This window comes from Mycothermus thermophilus (genome assembly GCF_041956435.1).
Source record: "Mycothermus thermophilus strain CBS 625.91 unplaced genomic scaffold VTJ04scaffold_6, whole genome shotgun sequence".
NCBI classification, from domain to species: Eukaryota; Fungi; Ascomycota; class Sordariomycetes; order Sordariales; family Chaetomiaceae; genus Mycothermus; species Mycothermus thermophilus.
Window position 1 is genome coordinate 233,067 of NW_027191432.1, and position 22,535 is coordinate 255,601.

Genomic DNA, 22,535 nt, shown 5'->3' on the forward strand with positions numbered 1-22,535 from the left:
CAAGTGGGTGGTGATGAGGGAATGAATTACAGGGAATTCTATCTTTAACCCTCCTCGAAGAACTCTTCTCGATTTCATATCACCGCCCTAATGTCGACACCTGGTCTCCCCTCAATGCCGCTCCCCCATCGGTCGGTGGCTAGCATCCGAACCCCCACCGGGAGCGGCCCGTCAACACCATTACGCAATATCTCGTCCAGCTTCAGCTCGCCATCCAGTCTCCGTGCCGACGACGAAATCATCATTGTCGAGTTCGGCACCCGGAAGTTGCAGGTCGGCTTCGCGGGAGATGCGGCGCCACGGGGTACCATCTGGTTCGGGCCTGACCAGCTTCGGCGAGCCGGGGATTTCAGGGACTGGCAGGTCGGCTACAAGTACGACTGGCGAAGTGCGGCAGCTGGAGGGTTATGGGGTCGAGATTACGAGCTGTGGCGCTACGACATCCGCACAGTCGATCCTGGGTTGGTGGGTGATAAGATTGAGCGGGCGCTGAGGGATGCTTTCACAAAGTAAGCCATACATTTGTAGACATGCAGGCTTGTACTTGCTGCTGACGGTCGCTTTATAGATACATGCTTATTGACTCGCGGCCGCGGAGGATGGTCTGGGTTCTTCCGTCATCTCTCCCCATCCCCCTACTGTCGGCTGCGCTAGACAGCGTCTTCACCCGGTTCCAGCCCCCCACCATCTCTCTTCTCTCCTCACCTCTCGCTTTGGCCGTGGGTGCAGGCGTCAGGTCAGCGCTTGTCGTTGACCTGGGTTGGAACGAAACCGTGGTGACGAGCATCTACGAGTACCGCGAGGTTGCCACCAGGCGCAGCATTCGCGGCGGCAGGATGCTTGTGGAGGAGACGCACAAGCTCCTTGCAAAGCACCTCCCGCAGACACACGAAGAGTCTTCAGGCGGGAAGGAGCACGTTCTCAGCTTTGAAGAGTGCAGCGACATCACCAGCCGCCTTGTTTGGTGCAAACCTCGTCAATCAGCAGAACAGCAGGCACAGGAGGAAGACCCAGCCACAAAATCAGCTACAGTGAAGATCCCACTGACTTCGTGGCTCTCACGGACGACATTGGAGCTTCCATTTGACGAACTCGCAGAACCTAGCGAAAATGCTTTCTTCGACACCCAATATTCCTTGACAAGCTTTGACGATGACGAGTTACCAATCCACATCCTTGTGTACCGCAGTCTCTTGCAGCTGCCGCTGGATGTTCGGGGTATTTGCATGTCGCGCATCATCTTCACTGGCGGGTGCTCCAGCGTGCTGGGTCTCCGTGGCCGTATCTTTGACGAGGTCAAGCACCTCGTACAAACACGGGGCTGGAATCCCGTTAACGGCAAAGCCGTCGAGCAGTTCCTGACCAATCCCAAGTTCAAACAGCCTCCAGAGAGAATTCGCAGTGCCCGGAACAGGTCAGAGGATCCTCAAGCTGGTGGAGCGGGCGGAGAAGAGCGTGACGGGGTGTGGCACGACAACGAGACAACACCATACATGGAACCAGAGTCGGACCCGATCGAAGAGCAGATCAAGCGGGGGACCGACCAGCGGGCACCGGTGAAGGGAGAACTCAGGGCAATTGAGTCGGTTGGTGCGTGGAGCGGGGCGAGCCTAGCAACACATCTCAAGACTATGGCCGTGGCAACCATTGACCGCGAGGTCTGGCTGCAGCACGGGGCAGCTGGGGCGAGCAAGCCCAGTGATGTCGATCACAAAGTGCAAAGGCAGAGCCTTGGTCCGGGAGGATTGATGAGGGGGTCGGCTGCCGGGTCGGCGTGGACTCTGGGTGTTTGGGGTGCGCTGTGAGTCACAGATGTTTGGAGTGCGTGTTGCAGACACCACAATGGATGGGCAAATGCATAGAGTGAGGACAGATGGTAATGATATACCCTTCGTTGCTTTTCTCCGTCTTGTTCGTTGTTGTCTGCACCCTGGCATGCCCTTGACATGCTGCTGTCTCCGGCGAGTGTTGTGTTGCTGACGAGGTGATCCTGGAGTTCAAGGTTGGAAAGTGCCATATCTTCCTCCAGGGTGCACTTCACTCTCTTTCACATCCATTGAAGGTGATGGCATCAAACAAAAGCTGGAACCTGAACCCTTCGCAGTTACTTGGGGATGTGGACCTGTCTCCTTGGTGCTTTCCAGACCAGAGATTTGTGCCTTGTGCGTAAGAGGGTTCCCGCTCTGCACCTTCCTGCACCTTCCTGTCTTTTCCAAAGCCTTGACCACCCAAAGAAGGAAGAAGGATATTCCTTCCTTGAGGGTTGGGTTCTGCACTGGTCGCTTTGTTTTTGGTCGGTCGATCTGACCTGCACCGATTCCTGCTTCTTTTCCTCCACCCACCCAACTTTTTCTGGGCTTCCTTTCTTCCTACAACCCCGCGACTTGATTTCTTCCACCTTTTTCTCGCACCAAACCTGTTTTCGATTCCGCGACTAGTTTTCCGCGTCGACTCTCAGCACCGCGAGTCTTGCGCATCATCTCGTTCACCTTCTGTTCTTCTGGTGAGTCCCCATTTCTGACTTCGCTCTCTCCCGTCCTCCTCTCTTCCCATCCCCAAGGTTTTGCATCGCTTCCTGCCTCCCGCACTCACTGACAACCGACTCTTTTATCCAGCTCTTCCGAACCAGTCATCCTACATTCACCCGAACAACTTGTCTTCGACTTCCTGAGCTCGGCCTTTGGCCTTGACGAGCTCGCTAAGACTCCTCTTGAGAGGGACGCAGTCCGTGCTAGGTGGTGAGTAATTGCCGATTGAAGATGTCGACATCATCCCCTCTTCCATCTCCCGACCCTCCCATCATGGATTCATGTTCCCCATTCAGCCCATGCATACCTTAACCTGCCTACACCCTACACTACCTACCTCCTTTCATCCCTCGTCGTGGTCGCGGTCGCGGTCGCGGAACTCGTTGATAAGCCCTCGCCGAGTCCTCGGCACCGCAAGGTCCTGGACTTGATCAGGAAGGCCAATGCCCTCCAGAAGATGGCCGAGCCTCTCGGCGACGAAGCTCTGGACAGCGACGTGCGGCGCATGGCCGCCATTGCTCTGGGCATGGTCGCCGTCGTTTGCGCATGGTCGCCGTTGTTCAGCGCATCGTTGTCGTCGTTCGCGCATCTTTGCCATTGGCCAGCGCTTCGTCGCTGCTGTTCAGCGTTGCGCGCCGCTATCCAGGACTGCGCGCAGTTGTCCAGAGCTTCGTCGCTGCTGTCTAGCGCTGCGCGCCGTTGTACGGCGCTTCGTCGCCGCGGTGTGGATGGCCTACATCTACATCAACCAGAATCAGCTCCACATGAATGAACCAACCGAATGCTCCGTCGGGGGAGTTCCAAAGTTCATTCTCTTGCAGCTTCTGGATCATGATCTAACTGAAACCCCCTCTGGGGAGGTCAGGGTACTGGAACTTGTCGCGACATTCGTCCTCGGACACCTTGAACTCGGCAAGTATCCGGCAGTCATCTCTTGGGTCAACCCAGACGGTCATCCGGATTGTGTCTTTCGCATTCCTCGACTACGAGATGCCGCGCCGTCGTATTTACACCATCAACGAGCTGATGTCCCTGCGCAACTTTCACGACGATCTGGTCAAGCTTTTGTCCATCGCTAACAGCGAGCTTGGTGAATTACAGACACTCCCCCTTATCCCGCAACACTCCCAACTAACAAGGTCGGGCTGCTACAGCCGAGATCATCCGTCGCACCCCAACAGAGCATTCGGCATCCTCTGCCACAGAGTCCAACCCCAACAACAGCAACTCATCTGTTGGTGCAATGAACGTCAGCGCCCAGGGCACTGTCAACCGTCGCATGGGTCGCACATTGGCTCACGAGGTGTCGCACAACAACATGCGCGCCGCAGCTCGAGACTCGTCTCAAGACAACGCCCAGACCGCCGGCAATGATTCTTCACGTCCAATGGAGTGGAAGTACCGCGGTCGTGGCGACATGGAAGTCGATGCCCACGAACCTCTACCGGCCCCTACCGGCCTCTCGGCCCAGCGGGATGAGGGCTTTCAGCGTTTCTACAAGGCTGTTGTCTCCCCTACTCACGTCCGCGTCACTGCCGGCGGCCGCATCGTTCCTAACACTCGCGGCCCGTCTTCTCCTTCTTCTAAGAAAACAAGCGACAACCCTATCATCGACAACCAGAGGGCATCGGAGTCGTCTGTGGGGAAACCGGTTCCTGCCCCGATTGCCATTCCTCAGCCGGTGCCCATCCTTCCTCAGTTCTTGCCTGGGTTTCCCTCGGGATTCCAGCCTTTGCAGACTCCCGTCTCTTTCGTGCCCATGGCTTTGCCCCCGGGCTTCCCTCTCACCCCGACCGTTGTCAGTCCCACCGCCATGGCACCGCTCATCCCGGCCCCTATGAACAACACAAAGACAGCCGACGACAACAACCAGGCCAAGGCAAAGCCCGTGGTGCCCGAAGGGTTCTACTACAACAGCCAGGTTGTCTATCCCATGGGAGCATTCCCCGCCCCGGTGGCTAATTCCATGGTGCCTGTTCAAATGGTTGGTATTCCTCATGGCGGCATCGCGCCGCAGGTGCCTAGGCAATACATGCAGTCACAGCCGCCTCGCTCGTCCACCATGGACTCCGGCCTGTCGCAGGTATCGGCGACTGAGAGCCTCTCCGGGATCCCGAGTATCCCTAACATTGTGCCAGCTAATGCCAACTTCAATGGAAATTCGGCACCCCCCATCACGTCAATCAAACCCAGCGACATCACGAAGAAGCAGATCGCCACCTTCAAGCAGAATCTCAAGTGGCACGAAGACCAGCTTCAATACAACCGCCATCAGATTGACGAGAAAGACATGGAGAAACGTATCCTGATCATCAAGGGCCACATCCAGCGCTTTGAGGCAACCCTGCAGACTCAACTCGAGTACGAAGCTGCTTACGCCAAAGCCATGAAGGAAAAGGAGATGGCCAAGGTGGCTCAGACGGCCAACATGGATGATCAGGTCAATCCGGCCACCGGTTCGATGAAGTCGGATGACGCCTCGAATCAGAATGCCGGCAAATCCACCAACCAGGTCGGCAAGCCGGTGCTCCGGGGTTCTGGCGAGTCGGCTGGCTCAAACCCCACCGGCCTGTCTAAGATGGCGAGCCTCCCGAGCGACGCTGCACTGGCCCCGGTCTTCCAACCCCGCGGCTATGCGTCGACATGGACGAGCGCTAAGTATGCCAAAGAATTGAAGGCATACGGCGAGGCTGAGAAGAGGCTGCTCGCGATGGAGTCCAAGAGCATGGAGCAGATGCGCGCGGTGTCTCAGCCTTTCACAGCTCCGACTGGCCCGGCTGGCAAGACGGAGCGCAAGAGCAACACCTCCGACAGCTCATCCCGCAGCGGAAGCTCCAAGCAGCACAATTACGGTGTCCCTTACCTTCTGGGCACACTCCCGAAAGGTACCAACCCGCGTACTGCAACGAGCCAGGACTATGTCTACAAGCGCCCTTTGACTGAGGAGGAACTCCGGGCCCGGTTTCTGTACTGGGGCAAGGCGCCCAAGCAAGCTCTCAAGGGCCTGCCCAAGTTCGACGGAAAGCACTTCTATCCGCCCTCGCCAGTCAAGGAGCCCTCGACCGAAGCATCCAAGAACGATGTCCGCCAAGCGACGGGCTCAGGCAGCGACCCGTCCCGCTCCCGCACGCCTGGTGGCGAGGCCGAGACCAAGAGCACCCCGTCGAGCGAGCAGAGCTGCGCGGCCAGTCGCCACACGCGCACCTCTTCTTTTGAGACCCAGGTCAACGTTGGCAGGGAGGAGCCTGCAGCTGAGAAACTCCTCAAGGCTTTTGAGACCCCCACGAGCGAGCACGCCGAGGTGGTCGAGCGCCGTTCAGACTCTGGGTAAGTCCGTTTTGCTAGGGAGACATGAGAGCGATGCTGACTCGGGATGCAGATCGAAGATTTGGCAGACGGCCGTGAAGAAGTGCCCGACCAACAGTGTTTCGTCGACCACTGTTCAAGGCCTCCTGCCTAATTTCACGGGAACTGCGGCCGCTTCGCTGTCGCCGTCGCTCAGCACCAAGCAGTCAGCCAAGGACGCTTCTTCCAACAAGATGTCTGAGATTCTCGACCCCGAGAATGCTGGCGCCCTTCCTGTTTCCCCTCCCAAGCGGGGTGAGAACCGTCCTCCGGTCAGCTCGCTGGAGGACCAGTTCAAGCACTTGACGGTCGATATCGCCGGCCCCCGCAACCTGACGTCGACCTTCAACATGTGAATCATGAAATACCGGCGCCTTATGATAGCCTTAGCGCGCATGACGGAATTACACGAAATGTATAGGCTAGTGTGTGGGGTTTCTGAGGAATGTGGTGATATGCGTATGCTGTTATTGTGGGCAGGGGATGGTCAGACATAACAAAGCCCGAGAGTATCGGTCAGTGAGGGCAAGTTTATCACCAGATGATGGTGAATAGGATTTTCATGAGCAAGACGAGGACAGCAGGGTTTAATGGGGTATGACGGCCATGCTGCCGTGAAACATGTGGGATATGAGGATTGTTGTATGGTTACATCAGAGATGATTAAGGGATTACCATGTCCGAGTACTGTTATTTCTGTGGAGATAGATTTGGTACTTTAAGTGTTTTAATACATCCAGGTTTTTTGACCTGCCCACGAGGGTACGGTTTTCCTGGGTTTATTTATTACTATCATGGTTCCTCATGGATTTGTAATGTGACGTGTGTTGTGATCTGAGTTTGTTCATGATGACAAACTTTGTCTGACTGATGACGGATGTGATTGCTTGCTGCGCGCAAAACGCCATGCCTCATGGTCTCTGAGAAGCCAGGCGGAGATGGTGTCTGAGAGGTGATGGATGATGAGGGTGTTTGGGTGGTGGAGATACCTGAAGTAGTAATTAGACAGCTAGGCGATAAGTATGCATGCGTTTGTTCGAGCTTTTCCTCAACCATCAACACCATAGTAGTAGTAACATTGGGTATCGAACGGCTATTCTGAATAAATATACACAGTAATATCCATCCAGCACTTCACCCACCACCACCATCACCACCACCATCTCAAATCCCATCCATCCATCCATCCATCTACCTACGAAACAAAAGCAAGGCCCAGCCAGAAACTCCCCACGCCCGCCCGTTCTTCTTTTATACAGATTCCTTAACCGCCTCCAACACTTTATACTGCAGTTTCGCCATCTGCTCATCCCGTTTCATCAGCGTCGCGGCCATTTGTTCGTACCTGCGCTTCCAGATTTGCGCCTCGGACTCATCGTCGCCGTTATTATTGCGCACACCTTCTCCAACACCAACTTCCCCGTTCTGTTTTCCACCGGGGACGTCTCTCCCTCCACTTCCAGTCCCATTATTCCCCGATTCTCTCCCCTCCCCTGACCCTGCAGTTGTTACTGCCACTGCTCCCGTTCCAGCCGCCGCTGCTGCTGCAGCAGCTGTACTCCCAACCCCGTCGTTGTCCACGCTCTTCTTCTTCCCCTTCCACTTCTCATGCAACACCGTCTCCTCCATCGCCCACTCGCCCGTGATACTCCCATACCGCAACGTCCAGCCGACCTTATACTTTGTCCGATCCTCCAGCTCCTCGAGCCTTGTGATGCGCAGGCTGCCTCTCTGCAGCAGAATTTTACCCCCCGCCAGTCCCGACAAGTTCATCAGAAACGACTCCTTGTTCGGGGCGGTGCGCATCAGGGTCTCGACGACGGCCTGGCCGAACGCGAAGGCCTCGGCGACGCTGCAAGCGGGGATGGGCCGCTGGGCGGCGTCGAACCAGTCAGCCGCGAGGATGGTGCTGACGAAGAGGGCCTCGAGGTCGTCGACGTTGGTGCGGTCGGTGGGGTCGGTGGGGAAGACGACTTGGGTCGGCGGCGGTTGAGGGGTTGGGGAGGAGGTGGCCATCGAGTGCTGTGCCCCTGACGGTGGGGGAGCGGGAGGAACGTGCGTTGGTGGTGGGATTGGTGGAGGAGCAGAAGATGTTGGTGGCGGTATGGGTTGGTGGTGAAGAGGAGGAAGTGATGTGGAGGGTGTGGTTCCCGGTGGGTGTGGTAGCTGTGGAGGAGGATGGGCTATGGACGCCGCTGGGGGTATCGGAGGTTGACTTGTCGCGTTTGGTGGCAAGTTGGCCAACGACAGGCCGGATGTGCTCTGGTTCGGAGGGTGGACATCGGGGGCCTGTCCGTTGATCATGACAAGGGGCGGCGGCGGTCCTGGAGGCGCCGATGCTGGGTCGGGAGGTGGAGGAGTGGCAAGGCGGACTTCGCCGCCCTTTCGTTCTGGCACTTGGAGTGACAACATCCTTCGCTTCGCTGGACGAGCAGGTACCGATTCCTGAATGGGAGAGAGTTGATGGGTCGGGGGTTGAACGGGTCGAGAAGGGGGTTGAATTACAGGGCGCTGAGGAGCGCTTGTCTGGGCGACGACGGGAGGAGGTTCCACGGGGTTGGTGCTGGGAGGCGTGGGTGTGGTGCCAACAGTGTTGTTATTTGTCTTGGTCGTTGTGCTGGTTGTGGTGGTTGTTGTCGTGTTGGCGGCGGTGGCGCTCTTCTCCGGAAACGTCGGCGATGGAAACCGGAAGGCAGGTCCATCGGTTGTCGGAAAGGCTGAGAAAGGCCCGTCCTGGTTGGCGCCCCGGTTGATTGGAGGCCGGCCTCGCGTCTTGCCGCTGGAACCGATGCCTCCGCTCCTCCATGCTGACGACACCACTTTGGCACCATGACGACGTGCGGCAGGCTTGGTTTTGGAAGGGGTGATGGCAGACTTGGGCTCGTCAGCCCAGAAGGCGGCTCTGGTAGATGGGGTAATAGCGGACTGGGGAACCGGATAGGCCGACATGGGAGTCTGGACCACATCGTTCCCCCAGGACGAGCCCGACGGGTTGAGGCGCGAGGGATCAGGCACAGGAGGGAAAAGGAAGACGCTGCCTCGGCCTTCCGGGTGAGCGGACCACGGCTCCGCTGTGGCAGGCTGGCCTCCTGGGCCATAGTCCTCATTCTGCGGAGAAGGACGACGAGACGGCGACTTGCCCGAATCTTCCTCGTCGGGTTTCCTCCGACCCCTCCGGGGCTTGATTTGGGGCAGCAGCGCGCGTAAGGCCATGTCGTCTTCGGCAGCGACGCCATCCCGCTCGAGCTCGGCGACCGGGATGTGCTCGGGCGGGATCTCGGTCCAGTAGGGAGATTGGCGGCCGATGAGATACTCGAAGAAGGCGTCGACATGCATCGAGTGCATCCAGCGCTGCCGTGAATTAGTTGGGAGGAAGAAATGGCGCAGAATATGCATACATACCTTGAGACGGACGGCATACTGCTGGATCTTTTGCGAGCTCTCACCCTTCTCCTGGTCCGGGGGCTCGACGCCCAGCTTCAAGGCGAGCTCGGCCCATGTCTTGAGCTCCTTGGACTCGAGTTTCCGGATGAGCTCAAAGAGGGTATAGGTGCTGAAGCTCTTGCCGCCGCTCTTTGGGGGAGTGCGAAAAGCCTCGCGGAGGGCAGCCGAGTCCGTATCCGGGGGTACTCCCGGGTTGCAGTACAGGATGAAGGCGACATAGGCATCCTCAATGGAGCTGGCGTCGACGTTGCGGTCTGGGAGCATGCGCTTTGGCTGGGGAGCTGGCGGCGCGGGGGCTTCGACGGAGGTAGGGGAGGCCGTGAGGACGGGTTGCTGCTGCTGCTGCGATGATGGTGGAGGAGGTGGCGGCTGTTGTTGCGACATGGCGGTCATTCTCAGTCATCCGAGCTGCAGCGGTGCCGAGAGGACGAGTTGGGCGTGGTTGATGCCGGCAGCATGCCCATCTCGGGTGAGCGACGGCCAGAAGAGATGACAGAATGCGTCCGTCGACAGAGAGAGTGTAGGTATGGGATGCAGTGTCCAAGCAGTGTACCTGAGAGATAGGGATGTTTTCAGGCAAGACACAAGTCACAGACAAGTAATGTTAGTTATTTTATTCAGTCCCGACGGTCCGAGGCAGCAATGGCTTTCCCATCATTGACAGAAATGCAGCCGGCCTGAGAGAGACAAAACTCCCCCAGCCAGCACTTTGTGGGAGATGTGAGTGTGTCCCATGTTGCGCGAGTCTGTCTGAGCCGCGCCCGCGCGTCTGCTCGTCTGTCTTGGGACCCCGGAAAGTCGGGGAAGAGGATCCAAAAATAGAGGCCAAGGGAGGGCCAAGGAGGGCCAAGGGGAGCCAAGCCTGGAAGATGCGGGAGCACAGGTGGCAGACAAGTGGCAATCAGCTGGCAGAGCATGCAGGGGGCTCGGGCAGTTCAGAGACCCTTCCCCGGGTTCTGGGCAAGCGCAAACAATTGAAAACGCCAAGGGAAGCCTGGTGAAAACGGGCAACGCAACCTGGCAGACTTTCCCAAGACAGAGCTGTCTCTGAGGCCACCAACTGTGTACCAATTCAGGTCCTCAGAATCAATCCACTGTTGTGCATAGAAATAATTCAGATAAAAAAACGTCAGTTATTTCTGGTTCTTCCAGCATTGCACTCTCAGAAACCAAAACTGTGTATTTTTTTTTCCTCAAGCCAACTCTGTGTTGCAGCCCTTCGTCCCCTTGATTGGCAAGCTGTTCGTTCGCTGACAAACAGCCTGATCGAAAGACAGCCACATTTCATCCACAAGCCAAGCCACTTTGTTCCTCCGTGCCCCGTACCCCGTACCCCGTACCCCACACTCTCGCTCTCTCCAAGAGCCTGTCTTTCACATGATTCAACTGCCGCTGCCCTGCCGCAGCAAGCCGCATGAGACACCGTTGCTCGCCCCAGACCCAACAAAGACCCCAATCCAAGACCAACAACTGGAACCGTGACGTCGGCCGGCCCGCGCCCTGCCTCCCCTGCCAATCCCCCCCAAATTCCCGGTGCTCGGGTCCCGCAGCTTTGATCGGACCTCGGCACCTAGCGGCAGCGGCACCGGCTCACTTGCCTGCCTTGCCCATGTCATCTCATCCATCATCATAACCGCCCCGTTCCCGATCCGGGGAATCTCCTGGACCATCCACTCCTCCCAGTCCTGATGAAAAATGAAATGGTCCGCCGTTGACTAACTAGCTGAGACACCACTCGTCTTGACTTCTCCACGTGTTTCCCCAGCATACGACCTACGCACTACTACAAATTCCCCGTCCATTCCAAACGCCGAGGCCTGTGCCTGGCTTCTCCGATCCTTCCCGTCTCCTTTCTCCCTGCTGATCATATCCATCGGCATTCCTCAAGAGCGGTTGTGCCTTGTGCCTAGGCAGTGCTTCATCGTCCATATTTTGTCCTTCGGAGACTTTAGTATTCAGCATCCCCGTGCCCCCGTCGCACATTCATCCAGTCTGCCTCTCTGCCCCCCTCTGACTGAGACACTCGCAACATCCACTGCTGCCCAACATGTCGCACTCCAAACCCGTGCTCCCGCAGAATGATGAGGTCGCCCACGCCCTGGCCGGCGCCGGTGGCGGCGTCCTCTCCATGGCCCTGACGTACGTCCCTAGTAGTAGACCACCAACAATAGCTTCCATTGCGAGTAACATGTTCGCTAATCCTCCCCAAGCTACCCGCTCATCACCCTCTCCACGCGCGCCCAGGTCGAGTCCAAGCGCGCCGAGACGGCCTTCCTGGCCGCCGTGCGCCACATCATCGCCCGCGAGGGCGTCGCCGGCCTGTACTCGGGCATGTCGTCGGCCCTGTTCGGCATCAGCGTCACCAACTTTGTCTACTACTACTGGTACGAGTGGACCCGCGCCTTCTTCGAGAAGGCCGCCGCCGCCCGCAGCGGCCGCGCGGGGCCCCGCAAGCTCACCACCGTCGAGAGCATGATCGCCGGCGCCATCGCCGGCTCCGCCACCGTCATCCTCACCAACCCCATCTGGGTCGTTAACACCCGCATGACGGCTCGCAAGAACACCGGCGACACCGCGGACGAGGCCACCAAGAAGGAGGGCGAAGCTGCTACTACTACTACCACCGAGGGTGGTGAAACCCTCCCCGATCCTGCGACGGCGGCGCCAGCCAAGAAACCGTCCAAGCCGAGCACCATCGCCACCCTCCTGACGCTGCTGCGCACCGAGGGGCCCGGGGCTTTGTTCGCCGGCGTCGTGCCCGCGCTGGTGCTCGTCATCAACCCCATCCTGCAGTACACGCTGTTCGAGCAGCTCAAGAACGTGGTCGAGAAGCGCCGGCGCATCACGCCCACCGTGGCCTTCTTCCTCGGCGCCGTCAGCAAGCTCTTCGCCACGAGCGTCACGTACCCGTACATCACCGTCAAGAGCCAGATGCACGTCGCCAAGGCCGGCGAGCGCAAGGAGGGCGTGTTTGAGGCCATCAACCGCGTCGTCAAGGAGGAGGGGTATGCGGGGTTGTACAAGGGTGAGTTTGTTTCCTTTCTATACCATAACTTTCACCTCATCTAACGTTCTATTCTAGGCATCGGTCCCAAGGTTACCCAGAGCGTGCTCACCGCCGCCTTCCTTTTCGCCTTCAAGGACGTGCTCTACGAGTACTCGGTCCGCCTCCGCAGCTCCGTCGCCAAGAAGGGCCTTGCTGCTTAAGCTCTCCGGATCTAAGCATGGTTAGTACCTTCCATCGACTGGCAAGCGTCGACGTCTACTTCGCTGTCTACGCTCAAGTCTGGATGGGTACATGGGCAACGCCGCGCGAGATGATAGATGATCCGTTAGAAGCATGTGAACGGGGATGGAGGAAAGATATGTATATACGCCACGGGACAGGTGGTCTCGTCTTGGCTGCTGTTTGATAATCGGGACGTCGGGAATGTGTTGTTGATGGGCGGTTTATTGTCCAAAGAAGCGCGGCATGAGCGCATCCCGAGCACAGTTTGAAGATGCTAGTTACGGGATCATAAGCGTGGCGATGGAGAAGGTATCTATCTGTACCATTACTTACATGTAAGGCACAGCAAGAGAAACGGTGGGGGCAGGACAGGGCAGGATATTTGCATAGACTCTATATACCCCGTAGTGGGTGGCAGAAAATCAAGAAAACATATTTCTTTTGTTTATTCACTTTACTGCCCGTTTCAGTCTTACATATTACCTCCCCTTTCTTTTGAATTACTGTGTCTTTCATAGTTGCTCCGATTGTAGCCTCCTCCCCCAGGTCAGGTACCTAGGTAACCACATAGTCTATTCCCAAGCTCAAGAATTACCTTCGCCTATCCTCATCTACCCCTTAACCACCACCCTCGGCACAATCCACCACTCATGGTACCCCTTCTCCGGCTTGGGTACCTCCACCTCCACACTTCCTGTAACCGCGCCGTCCTCCCTAATAACCTTCCTCAACGTCGTCGCCGCCACCACCACCGCAATCGCCGCCCTCGTCGCATCTTTAACACCTTTCACCCACCACTCATAACACCCCACCGCGAACGCCTCCCGCTCTCCCAACCGCCCCATCGCCTCCAAGCGCTGCCTCGCCTCCCCCGCCGCGCGCGCCGCCCGTTCTATAAGTTCAACCGTGCCCGTCCCGCGCTGGGCAACCACGCGCGCGAACGCCTCGTAGGAAGGCAACTCGGGCAGTCCGACTCCCGCGAACGGTTTCATGCGCACGTGGTAGTAGCGCAGTGCGTCGGAGCTGTAAGGGCGGGGTGGCGGGCGGAGGAGGCTGGTGCGCAGCAGGGCGGCGTAGAGCCAGGAGAGGGCGTCGGCGAGGGAGGAGGTGTAGGAGGCTTCGAGGGCGGCGAGGGTGAGGAAGGGGGTGTGAAGGTGGGCGTGGGGAGGGGTGTGTTGGGTCGGACTTGTGGAGTAGGATTCGGCGCGGCGGGAGGAGAAGAAACGCATGCGTTCGACGTGGGCGGCGCGGGTGCGCGAGAGGTAGCTGAGGTACCAGTACATGCCGGCGAGCTCGTCCGGGTGGTAGATTTCGAGCTCGAAGCCGAGCTGCACGGTCCATTCCATCATGCGGACTTTGTAGTAGTAGGTCCAGGAGGAGAGGGGGAGGGAGTAGCTTTCTACGCCGTTTTCTCCGGCCGGGTAGATGAGGGGTTTCTCCTTGGTTTGGAGCTGGAGGGTGCGGTCGACTTCTTGGGCGTCCATCTGCATGGACTCCCAATCGAGGAGCGCGTGGAACATGGTCCGCCGCACGCGGCACCGGTTCTGGCAGAAGGTTCGGAAGATGTCGAGGTATGATTGCGCCGCGCGCTGGCGGAAGAGTTCCATCTGTTGCGAAACGACGAATAAGGGGTGCTGCGGCGCCTCGATTTCGTCAATGGTTGGGTCCAGGAGGATGCTCTTCCCGAGAGAGACGATGGAAAAGTCGTCGTCAAGAAGTTGCCGGATGCTGTGACTGCCGAGGACCACCATGTCGTGGATGAGGAAGCTTTGCAATAGCGAGCGGATGTAAACTAAGGGCTGTGGCTTTTGCGCCTGGAAGGTCATGACGAAGTTCTACTACCCTGTCAGCACCTAGGTCATTCATTCCACTCCAAAGACAGAGAATGTCTCTCACCAAGAGGCTCTGAGGGTCGGAATACTTCAGGACGTTGACAACGCGAATGCCATCCTCAATCATTCTCTTGAAATGCCGGTATGCCTCCTCAGGCGTCGGCTGCACGATCGGCCGCGGGGGCATAGTACTCGCGAGCCTGCGCTGTATCTTTGCGCTGAAGGCATCGGGCACCGGGGTTCCGAGGCTCCGGGTGTCCTTGATAGATTCCCAGATTCCCTGCATCTGGTACCATGGCACGCTCAAAGAATCCGGGGCGCATCGGAGTTCTGCCAGCTCGATGGCGTTGAGAAAGGCCGTCCTCAACTCGAGGCGCAAACACAAGGCTTTTGCCACCGGGTCCGTCAGCTGGTCTTTCATGTCGCGAATGACATTCCCGGCAGCCGTGATCTCGTCACGGATGACGCATCGCTCCAGGTTCTCGAGCAGCGAGCGGCTGTACGTGTTAGTGACGAAGTCTTCTTCCTAGCGGTAGAGTCCCCAATATCAGTACCTGCTGCGTGACAAGAACGTCGATTGATGCGGTGTACCTCGTACGAATGCTCCTGCTTGACCTGCTCGTTGACATAGTGGCACGCCTTGAGCAAGCCAAGACAGTACGCCCGGAGCGCAGCGTGCATGGGGTCCCGTGGTGACCCGGCGGGGCGGTCCTTGATGAAATCGGCCTCCTCGATGGTTTGCGGGGCCGGCTGTACCATCTTCTCGATGTAGACGCTCGTGAAGAGGGTTTGGGACAGCGGGTAGCCGAGATGCCATGCCACTTCAAAACAGAGCAGCTGGTCGATGATGCCGATCACCTCGGTAGGGAGGAGTGGACGGTTCACGTCGTAGTCCTCATACAAACTTTCACCAGGGGCCAGACACCCGCTGTCCATCTTGGGGTCCATGATCTGAGAATAGGAGTGAGCCGAAGGACTGGAGAAAATAGGGGAAAGTGCCCCGATGGAAAACTAACCTCGAGAGCCCCGACGGACTCAAACAGACTGAAGTAGCCATCCTTGACGAGTTCACCGGGTTCGAGAGCTGTGGCGGCCGAATGAGTGGTGGTCAGTCATTGAGCTGCACTGTAGCATATATGAAAATCGGATGCATCATCACATACTGGCGGCGGCAGATCGAAACCTCTGAGTAATATCTTCTGTGATGATTCCTTCGCTGGAGATGACTGGTGGTGGGGGTTCGGGTTCAAAGGCACTGAAGGCCGGCCCTGAGCTGGGGTTGTAATAATCCATGGGCCTTTGAGGAGTGAGTTGGATTATGAATATGAGATGCCCGTTGGAATAAGGTGGTAGTGGCGGTGTTTCTGAGTAGTGGCCCCTGGTTTTGGAGGTTGCCCCTCGTCGCGTCGTGAAGCACCTCCTCGTAAGCTCGCAAGCTCGAAAATGCCCCGCGTTGCACATGTCCGGGCCGTCGTGAGCCAAATACAGGACCCCACTTTTTTTTCTGGTCAACCCGTCCCGCTGTCATGGGACGGGAACATTAGACTCACTTCCTTTCTCAAGACTCAAGTTTCCAGCAGGTTGCTATTTGCATTTACCAATGACTCGGAGGCTGGAATCATCCACAAAACCTGGAGGTTGTCAACGGAAAGGAAGTCATTCAGGTCCAAGTGTTTCTGGTCCATCTACGAGGTTGTGTCTGTTCTCGTCATCCTCACCCTCTGAGTGAGGACCATTCTCTCCCTGCTTTTACTCATATCCATTTTCCATGCCTTGATTCAGCAATCTATCTTCGTCCAAGTCAGCTGAGCGGTAGTGCCAGCCCGAGGTCAACATCGCAGAAACTCCATTTCTCAGTATCTGGGTTTCTCCCGGGATATGATACAGAACCCTCGCTCACGCAAGACGCTGGAAACAACAACGGCAGCCCGCAACGACGCTCAGCCGCCATTGCACTGCCGAGAGGAGTAAATTTTTTGATTGTCGTCCTCAGGCCATGGAGAGACGGGACATGTCCGCCCTCTTTCCTGGTTTTTCGTGCCTTTGATGTTACACACCCCCGTCCCAACCTCGGTCCCTCATCCCCTGCTCAAACCATCGCTTGCCAATCCATCCATCCTCCTCTGCTGGCGTGAATATTTGTTTAAGCGCTGCCACCAGCGTTCTCAACAGCGGCCTGGGCGTTGGCCTCGGCCAGGTTCCGGACTTCGCCCTGCTTGCCGTTCTGTGCGTGCGACAGTTAGCTGCTGGTTCCCCTCTCCAGATTGCGTGTGTGTTTCTGCCATTCCTACGACCGCGAATCCCTCGCAAAGGTGCTTCGGGTCGTCCGGAAGGGAGAAGGTGTAAAAACGTCTGGGAATGGTTGTACGTACGGTCCACTTGGCGAAGCGAAGGTCCTGCTGACCCCGGCGCTCAGCCTGGAGCCTCTTCTCCTCCTTCAGGCTGCGGCGCACGGCGCGAGCGGCGACGGCGAGGTAGCGGTTGTAGCTGTGGGAAGTGCCTCGAGTTAGCCCGTCTCTTCTTCTTCTTCTGGTGGAAAGACTCCGTTGCCTCTTGTCTTCCTCTTTTCCCTCCTTCCTTCAACCCCTCCCAGAACCTCCAATTCCTTCCCTTCCTCCAGTTTCCTTCCGTTGCACAAGTTGGGCCAACTTGCAGCAAGCTTGTTTTCCTCCTCCTCCCTCTTCATCGAAATCCCCGTCCTCACCATGCCCACTCAGACTCCACCGAAAATTCCTGCCGTAGACGAAAAGTAAAGGGCAATTGACTCACGTAAGGCCGGCGGCTTTCCACGCGAACGTCATCTTGGGCGATTTTCGGCAGCGAGGGACGGTGAAATAGAGGTGGTTGTCGCTTGCGCGGTCGTCGACTGCTGGGGTTGTGGAGGAAGAGACGGGAGTTCGATGTCGCTGGGTCAAGAAAACGCTCGCTCCGAAGCCGAGATGCTCCGCAATGCATGTGTCACGTGACCACATCAGGGCACTTGGCGGCTCAGGTCTGGACATACATGTACCAACCGGTTCGTGAACATCAATTTTACATAGTGCTGGGCATCGAGTTGAGGAATACCCTTTCAACTCCAATATCACAAATGGCGAGGCCATTAACATAAACCACAAAACCACCAATCCGTGACTATACTTATTTCGGGACACTTTAAGCTAACCACCCAGCTCCGGCCGCCCTCACATCCACTTCATCCCGCCCACCTCCATCCTCTAAACCTTTCTCTTTTCAGTGTGTGTTTTTGTCACAGACATAGGAAAGTGAGTTTAGGTCTAGAATCACTATATGCACAATGTGGTGGATGGAGCCGCGTGTCCTGTATACACACGACGGCCGAGGGCTGTTGGTACAGTTTTTTATTGCTCCTTGACCCCTCCCTCCCAGACTACCACACCTCGTTCTCTCTTTCTCTTCACCTCTCCCTAAGCTGTCTATACATTGAGGCCCAGGTCCGCGGCGAACGGCAGCACGTGGAGATCACCCACCGCCGCCACCGACGCCTTGCCCTGTAATAGTGTCTTGGCCGTCTGTTGGAGGAGCACTTGTTAGTTCTGTTTCCGCATGCGTGATTCGGGAGGTCGGAACTTACAGCCTTGACCTTGTCAGCGGTCACGCCCTGAATGGCCTTGACGGCCTCAGCGGCGTTGATGATCGACGAGCCGTGAATGAGGCTGGTGCCGGTCGGGACGATGCCGGCACCGCTGCCATCAGTACCCGAGAGAACGGCAAACTTGGCCTGGGCAATCGCCTTGGTCAGGTCCTCCTGCGAGACACCGCCCTCAGCCACGCCCTTGAGGGCCTTAACGGCCTCCTCAGCGGTTTGGCGGACAGCACCAGCAGGGCCGTTGATCTGGATGGCAAGCAGACCGGCATCCGAGTAAGCGTAGTTGGTAGCCTTCGCGGTGGCTCCAGGGGCGGTGGCCTTGGACAGCAGGGAGAAGCCAGGAGCCCACTTGACGTTGGACTGGCCGCCGAGCAGGGCAACAAGGACGGCGGTCTCGGGCTGGTTGGCGTTGAAGGCGGCACCCGGGAAGGCAATGACGAGCGAATTCTTGCCAGGGCTGGCAATGCGCTGCTCGCCGCCGTAGTACTTGGACGGAGAGCTGGGCAGGGCGTGCTCGGACTTGGCGGGAACCGACTCGAAGAAAGGCTCGATCCACTTGGACAGCCCGGCCTCGCTGGCACCATCGGCGACGACGGCAATGTTGGCCTTGGTGTAGGCGAGCGAGGCGAAAGCGGCAACGTTGTGCTCGTTCAGGTACGACGAGATCGGGGTGTTGGGCGTCGGATAGAGGGGAGCACCAAGGCCGGTGTGGAAGGCAGCAGAGTGGGCGGCATCGAGGGCAACAGCGGCGGCGTCGACCTTAGCCTGCTTGAGGTGGATGACGTTCTCGACCTCCTCATGGTACTCGTGGGCTGTCAGGGGTGAGCATGCTGCCTCTCGGGGCCGGCAATGGTTGCAAAGGGGCAGGCGACGTACTGGTGTAGCGCGTCTCGGAGAGCACCTCGGCCAGGAGCTCGGTGAAGTAGGGGAGGTCCTCGCGGAGGAAGTTTGCCTGAAGCACAAGGGCTTCCCGGGTGTGGTAGGCCAGCAATTGGCCGCCGAGAAGCTCGGCCTCACGGGTGATGCGGAGAGCGGAGCGCTTGTTGGTGTTCTGCGGGCAGGAAGCAAATTAGCTCATCTGGTGTGCTGATGCGCCCAAAAACGCCAATGACCCCATCCAATGCGGGCTTGGGCAAAATCCGGGCAACAAAAAAGTAGCATCAATATACGTGCCTTGAAGGCATACTCCTCCAACCCGACGGTCAGACCCGGGAGGAGCTCGTAGCGGGTGCCGGCCTTCGCGACGACGGCGAGGCGGGTGGTCGGCCCATTGTCGTCCCGGGCGGCGACCTTGACGCCAGCGATGGTGGTCGGCTCGTACGAGGTTTTCGGCGACGCAGCGGCAGCAAACCCGCGCTGAGCGAGCTTCTGCACACCCTGGCGGCGGAGGGCCAGCTGGCTGCCCCTCGACAGAGCCGGTCTGCAGATCATGGTGGAGGGGCCGTTGGTCGTCAATTGACTCTGTTGTGTTTGGTGTTGCGGCAGCGCACCGCTGGGATGAGGGAGCTCTTTCTCGACCTTAGCAGTGTTCCGAAAATTCCCTGGGGGGGTCCCGGTATGACGGAAAAATTGGGCTGCCGGGCCCGGGGCGAGGTCCGGTACCGTACGGTACGGGAAAGTTTCGCTAGAGGGACAGTGCCGGCTTCCCACTCGGGCCAAGTGTGACGCCAGCCTCAGAGGTCTGAGATGGTCTTGGCATTTGCGGGCATGGCAGCAAGTCTCTTGAGCGGACCTCAGAGCACAGTCCATACAAACAAAGAAATGCATCTAGTAACTGGCATTCGACTTCACAATATTCTCCAAGGGTTTACGTGAGTTTATTCTCATGTTCCCAGGTTCCAAGTTTCCAGGTTGTCTGCGATCCAAGCTTGACCCAGTTGTGGAGGGACAGAGACACAGTCCGCTTAGCACACCCTGGATCTGTGTCAGCAGTGAAATATTCTCCCTGATTGGCCAGACCTTGCCCAGAAATGCCCCGCGGCAGCCGCCTCCATTTTTTCGCCGCGCTTCTCCAGCCCGTTGTGACTCTGCGACCTGCAACCGAAGGAACTTGGGAAAATTATCAGAGCGTTCATCTCCAGTCCCCCACCATAGTCTTTTGGTCGCTTCACCTCAAATCATCAACCACTCCCTTTTCAATGACTCTGCGGTAGCAATTCTTGCAGCTCTAGAGATAGTGAGAGGATCTCTAGACGCTACCCATCGTCCAGTCCACCACTTTTCCATCCGTCTTCCATCATGTTAGTTGTACGTCATTCCTCCACCATCCCATTGGAATCTTCGTGTCGCATGTCGCGGCGCGCGCAAGACCTCCCCCCATCTCAGTCCGTCGCAGCAAAATCAAGCTGACATGATTCCAGACCAAGCCATTGGCAGAGCTGTGCGCTCTGCTCATTGATGAGCTCCATGGCGAGCTCCCTTCGGTATGCTGCTGCCCCTTCCATCCAGGATGGTCTCGTTGTTGAGTCATCATGCCGCGACTGACACGGCGTCGCAGAGGATCTTCGCCATGCTCCTCACCAAGGGCCGCTCGACCGTTCCTCAACTTGCCCAGTACACGTCCATGACGCCCCGTCAAATTCGCCATGGCCTGGCCGTCCTGCACCAGCATAACCTCCTCTACTACCACGTCGACCCCGGTTCCGAGTTTGCGTTTTATGAAGCAAACCCCGAAAATGCATACAATCTAATTCGCACCGGAAAGATCCTCGAGATGGTCGACACGTCGTTCGGTGCTCCTGCGAAGGACGTGGTGCAGAGTCTGTTGCTCTCAGGCCAAACGAGGATATCGGACCTGGTTGCCGCCTACCAAGAAAAGATTGAACATGCCAGCAAGGAGGGTGTGGAGAGCTGGGAGATTGACGACCTCGGTGGCGACACGAACGGGGTCAATGGCGATGGGTCGTCGACAAACAAGGGCGGACTTGTGGTGAAGAGCACCGCGCACCTCAATTCCATCATCTGCCGTTTGATCGAGGCCGACCTGATCGAGGTGGTGCATCCGAAAACCTTCGAAAGTCCCCAAGATGTGCAGAAAATTGTCGAGAAGGAGGTGATGGACAAATACTTCCCCAACGGCGTCAAGGGGAACAAGGCGAAAATCGAAGTCCAAGAGAAGATCGCCGAGGGTCTCGCCAAAGTCAGGGCAGAGTCCAAGTCGCTCAAGCGCAAGCTGGAACAGAACAGCAGTGGCGCCAAGCGGCGAAAGGTCCTGGAGGGCCTCAGTATGGCGGTCACCAACGGGAACCATGACGAAGACCTAGACCCCATGTTGGATGTGAGTGAAAAAAACAAAATATCGGCTTTCAAGGGATACAGTGCTAACTCTCCCTAGCCGAGGCAAGTCATCCGGATCAACTACGAGAAATGCCTGGTCGATCTGCGCAACCGCCGCTTGGTCCAGTTCGCCACCGATATGTACGGAGAGACCACGGCATATGTCTATGGTGTCCTGTTGAAGCTTCTCACAAAGGACTTGCCACGCTGCCGTCAAGACGGTCTGGGCGACGCCTCCGACGATAAGAATGACAGCGACAAGCCTTTTGTTGTCACGACAGAACAGATCCTGGACAACCTCAAGACATCAGTCGATCTCTCCCTCGGCATAGGAAAGGCAGAGAGAGGACAGATTTCCCGGACCCTGGCCGAGAAGATCGAGCCCTACCCGCCAGCCAAGAAGAGCCCCCTGGAGGAAGCCGAAGTTGAGGGCGACGCCAGTGCCGACGAGGATGAGGAGGATGACGAATCGAGCGAAGAGTCCGAAGACGACGTTGATTACAAACCTGTGGCGAACGGCACGAACGGAGTCAATGGGACGAACGGCACCCGAGTCAAATTTGCCGGACCTGCTGTCAAAGAACGACGAATGGATAGACCGACGCAGCTCCGCCAGCACCTGCTCCTGCTGGCCGAAAGCACACAACGATTCGTGCGACACTGCGGGCCGGAGGAATGGACAGTCGATTTTGAACCGCTAATGCGGTCGCTACGCGAGGCCGAGCTGGACACGGTGATTGAGCGCAAGTGCGGACGGCAGGGGCTCCGGCTCGTGCGCATTCTCCGGGCCAAGGGCAAGCTGGAGGAGAAGGCGCTGCCCAACGTGGCGCTCATGCGCAAGCCGGAGCTCCAGCAGAAGATGCTCGAGATGCAGTCGGCCGGGTTCGTGTCGGTCCAGGAAGTGCCGCGCGACCTCAAGGCGGACGTCAAGAAGTCCTTCTTCCTTTGGTTCTGCGACGTCGAGCGGTCCTTGAACCACATGCTGGCCAATAGCTACACAACCATGGTGCACTGCATGCAGGTGCTGGACGCGCTCCGGCACAAGGAGCGCGACGTCCTCGACACGACGAAGCGCACCGACGTCCGCGGCCGCGAGAAGGACAGAATGCGCAAGGAGTACTATGAGAGGTACTCGCGGTATTTGGACTGTGAGCGGAAATTGTTTGCGCAGATGATGAAGTTGGATGATCTTGTCTCTGTCCTCAGGGATTTTTGAGGAGGAACTGGGTCATGGAGGGGGTGATTATCTACATTTCGTTTGCCATGGCGAACGT

General features: G+C 57.6%; 10 protein-coding genes across 10 annotated transcripts; 5 read left to right on the forward strand and 5 right to left on the reverse strand.

The window, feature by feature from the left end:
- Positions 1-90: 90 nt before the first annotated feature.
- VTJ04DRAFT_8486 (uncharacterized protein) lies at positions 91-6,229 on the forward strand (the record flags this gene model as incomplete). The annotated part of the gene is made up of 8 exons (XM_069366928.1): positions 91-509; positions 569-1,801; positions 2,459-2,503; positions 2,616-2,728; positions 2,825-3,229; positions 3,394-3,618; positions 3,683-5,855; positions 5,908-6,229. 8 exons carry the CDS (start codon positions 91-93, stop codon positions 6,227-6,229), a joined length of 4,935 nt encoding a protein of 1,644 aa, XP_069215308.1.
- Positions 6,230-7,124: 895 nt separating this feature from the next.
- On the reverse strand, positions 7,125-9,701 carry VTJ04DRAFT_8487 (uncharacterized protein; the record flags this gene model as incomplete). Its single annotated transcript, XM_069366929.1, has 2 exons — positions 7,125-9,224; positions 9,276-9,701. The coding sequence occupies 2 exons, from the start codon at positions 9,699-9,701 to the stop codon at positions 7,125-7,127; spliced, it is 2,526 nt and encodes an 841-aa protein (XP_069215309.1).
- A 1,663-nt stretch (positions 9,702-11,364) lies between these two features.
- VTJ04DRAFT_8488 (uncharacterized protein) lies at positions 11,365-12,524 on the forward strand (the record flags this gene model as incomplete). The annotated part of the gene is made up of 3 exons (XM_069366930.1): positions 11,365-11,456; positions 11,528-12,342; positions 12,400-12,524. 3 exons carry the CDS (start codon positions 11,365-11,367, stop codon positions 12,522-12,524), a joined length of 1,032 nt encoding a protein of 343 aa, XP_069215310.1.
- A 73-nt stretch (positions 12,525-12,597) lies between these two features.
- On the reverse strand, positions 12,598-13,062 carry VTJ04DRAFT_8489 (uncharacterized protein; the record flags this gene model as incomplete). Its single annotated transcript, XM_069366931.1, has 2 exons — positions 12,598-12,863; positions 13,023-13,062. The coding sequence occupies 2 exons, from the start codon at positions 13,060-13,062 to the stop codon at positions 12,598-12,600; spliced, it is 306 nt and encodes a 101-aa protein (XP_069215311.1).
- Positions 13,063-13,157: 95 nt separating this feature from the next.
- On the reverse strand, positions 13,158-15,671 carry VTJ04DRAFT_8490 (uncharacterized protein; the record flags this gene model as incomplete). The annotated part of the gene is made up of 5 exons (XM_069366933.1): positions 13,158-14,381; positions 14,443-14,904; positions 14,970-15,329; positions 15,395-15,462; positions 15,542-15,671. 5 exons carry the CDS (start codon positions 15,669-15,671, stop codon positions 13,158-13,160), a joined length of 2,244 nt encoding a protein of 747 aa, XP_069215312.1.
- Positions 15,672-15,837: 166 nt separating this feature from the next.
- On the forward strand, positions 15,838-16,513 carry VTJ04DRAFT_8491 (uncharacterized protein; the record flags this gene model as incomplete). Its single annotated transcript, XM_069366934.1, has 2 exons — positions 15,838-15,851; positions 16,180-16,513. The coding sequence occupies 2 exons, from the start codon at positions 15,838-15,840 to the stop codon at positions 16,511-16,513; spliced, it is 348 nt and encodes a 115-aa protein (XP_069215313.1).
- An 8-nt stretch (positions 16,514-16,521) lies between these two features.
- Positions 16,522-17,179, reverse strand: VTJ04DRAFT_8492 (uncharacterized protein; the record flags this gene model as incomplete). Its single annotated transcript, XM_069366935.1, has 3 exons — positions 16,522-16,602; positions 16,751-16,865; positions 17,148-17,179. 3 exons carry the CDS (start codon positions 17,177-17,179, stop codon positions 16,522-16,524), a joined length of 228 nt encoding a protein of 75 aa, XP_069215314.1.
- A 203-nt stretch (positions 17,180-17,382) lies between these two features.
- VTJ04DRAFT_8493 (uncharacterized protein) lies at positions 17,383-17,807 on the forward strand (the record flags this gene model as incomplete). The annotated part of the gene is made up of 3 exons (XM_069366936.1): positions 17,383-17,394; positions 17,537-17,614; positions 17,658-17,807. 3 exons carry the CDS (start codon positions 17,383-17,385, stop codon positions 17,805-17,807), a joined length of 240 nt encoding a protein of 79 aa, XP_069215315.1.
- Positions 17,808-17,812: 5 nt separating this feature from the next.
- VTJ04DRAFT_8494 (uncharacterized protein) lies at positions 17,813-19,416 on the reverse strand (the record flags this gene model as incomplete). Its single annotated transcript, XM_069366937.1, has 4 exons — positions 17,813-17,908; positions 17,971-18,797; positions 18,862-19,036; positions 19,159-19,416. 4 exons carry the CDS (start codon positions 19,414-19,416, stop codon positions 17,813-17,815), a joined length of 1,356 nt encoding a protein of 451 aa, XP_069215316.1.
- An 807-nt stretch (positions 19,417-20,223) lies between these two features.
- VTJ04DRAFT_8495 (uncharacterized protein) lies at positions 20,224-22,477 on the forward strand (the record flags this gene model as incomplete). Its single annotated transcript, XM_069366938.1, has 4 exons — positions 20,224-20,232; positions 20,346-20,408; positions 20,483-21,262; positions 21,320-22,477. The coding sequence occupies 4 exons, from the start codon at positions 20,224-20,226 to the stop codon at positions 22,475-22,477; spliced, it is 2,010 nt and encodes a 669-aa protein (XP_069215317.1).
- Between the last annotated feature and the right edge of the window lie 58 nt (positions 22,478-22,535).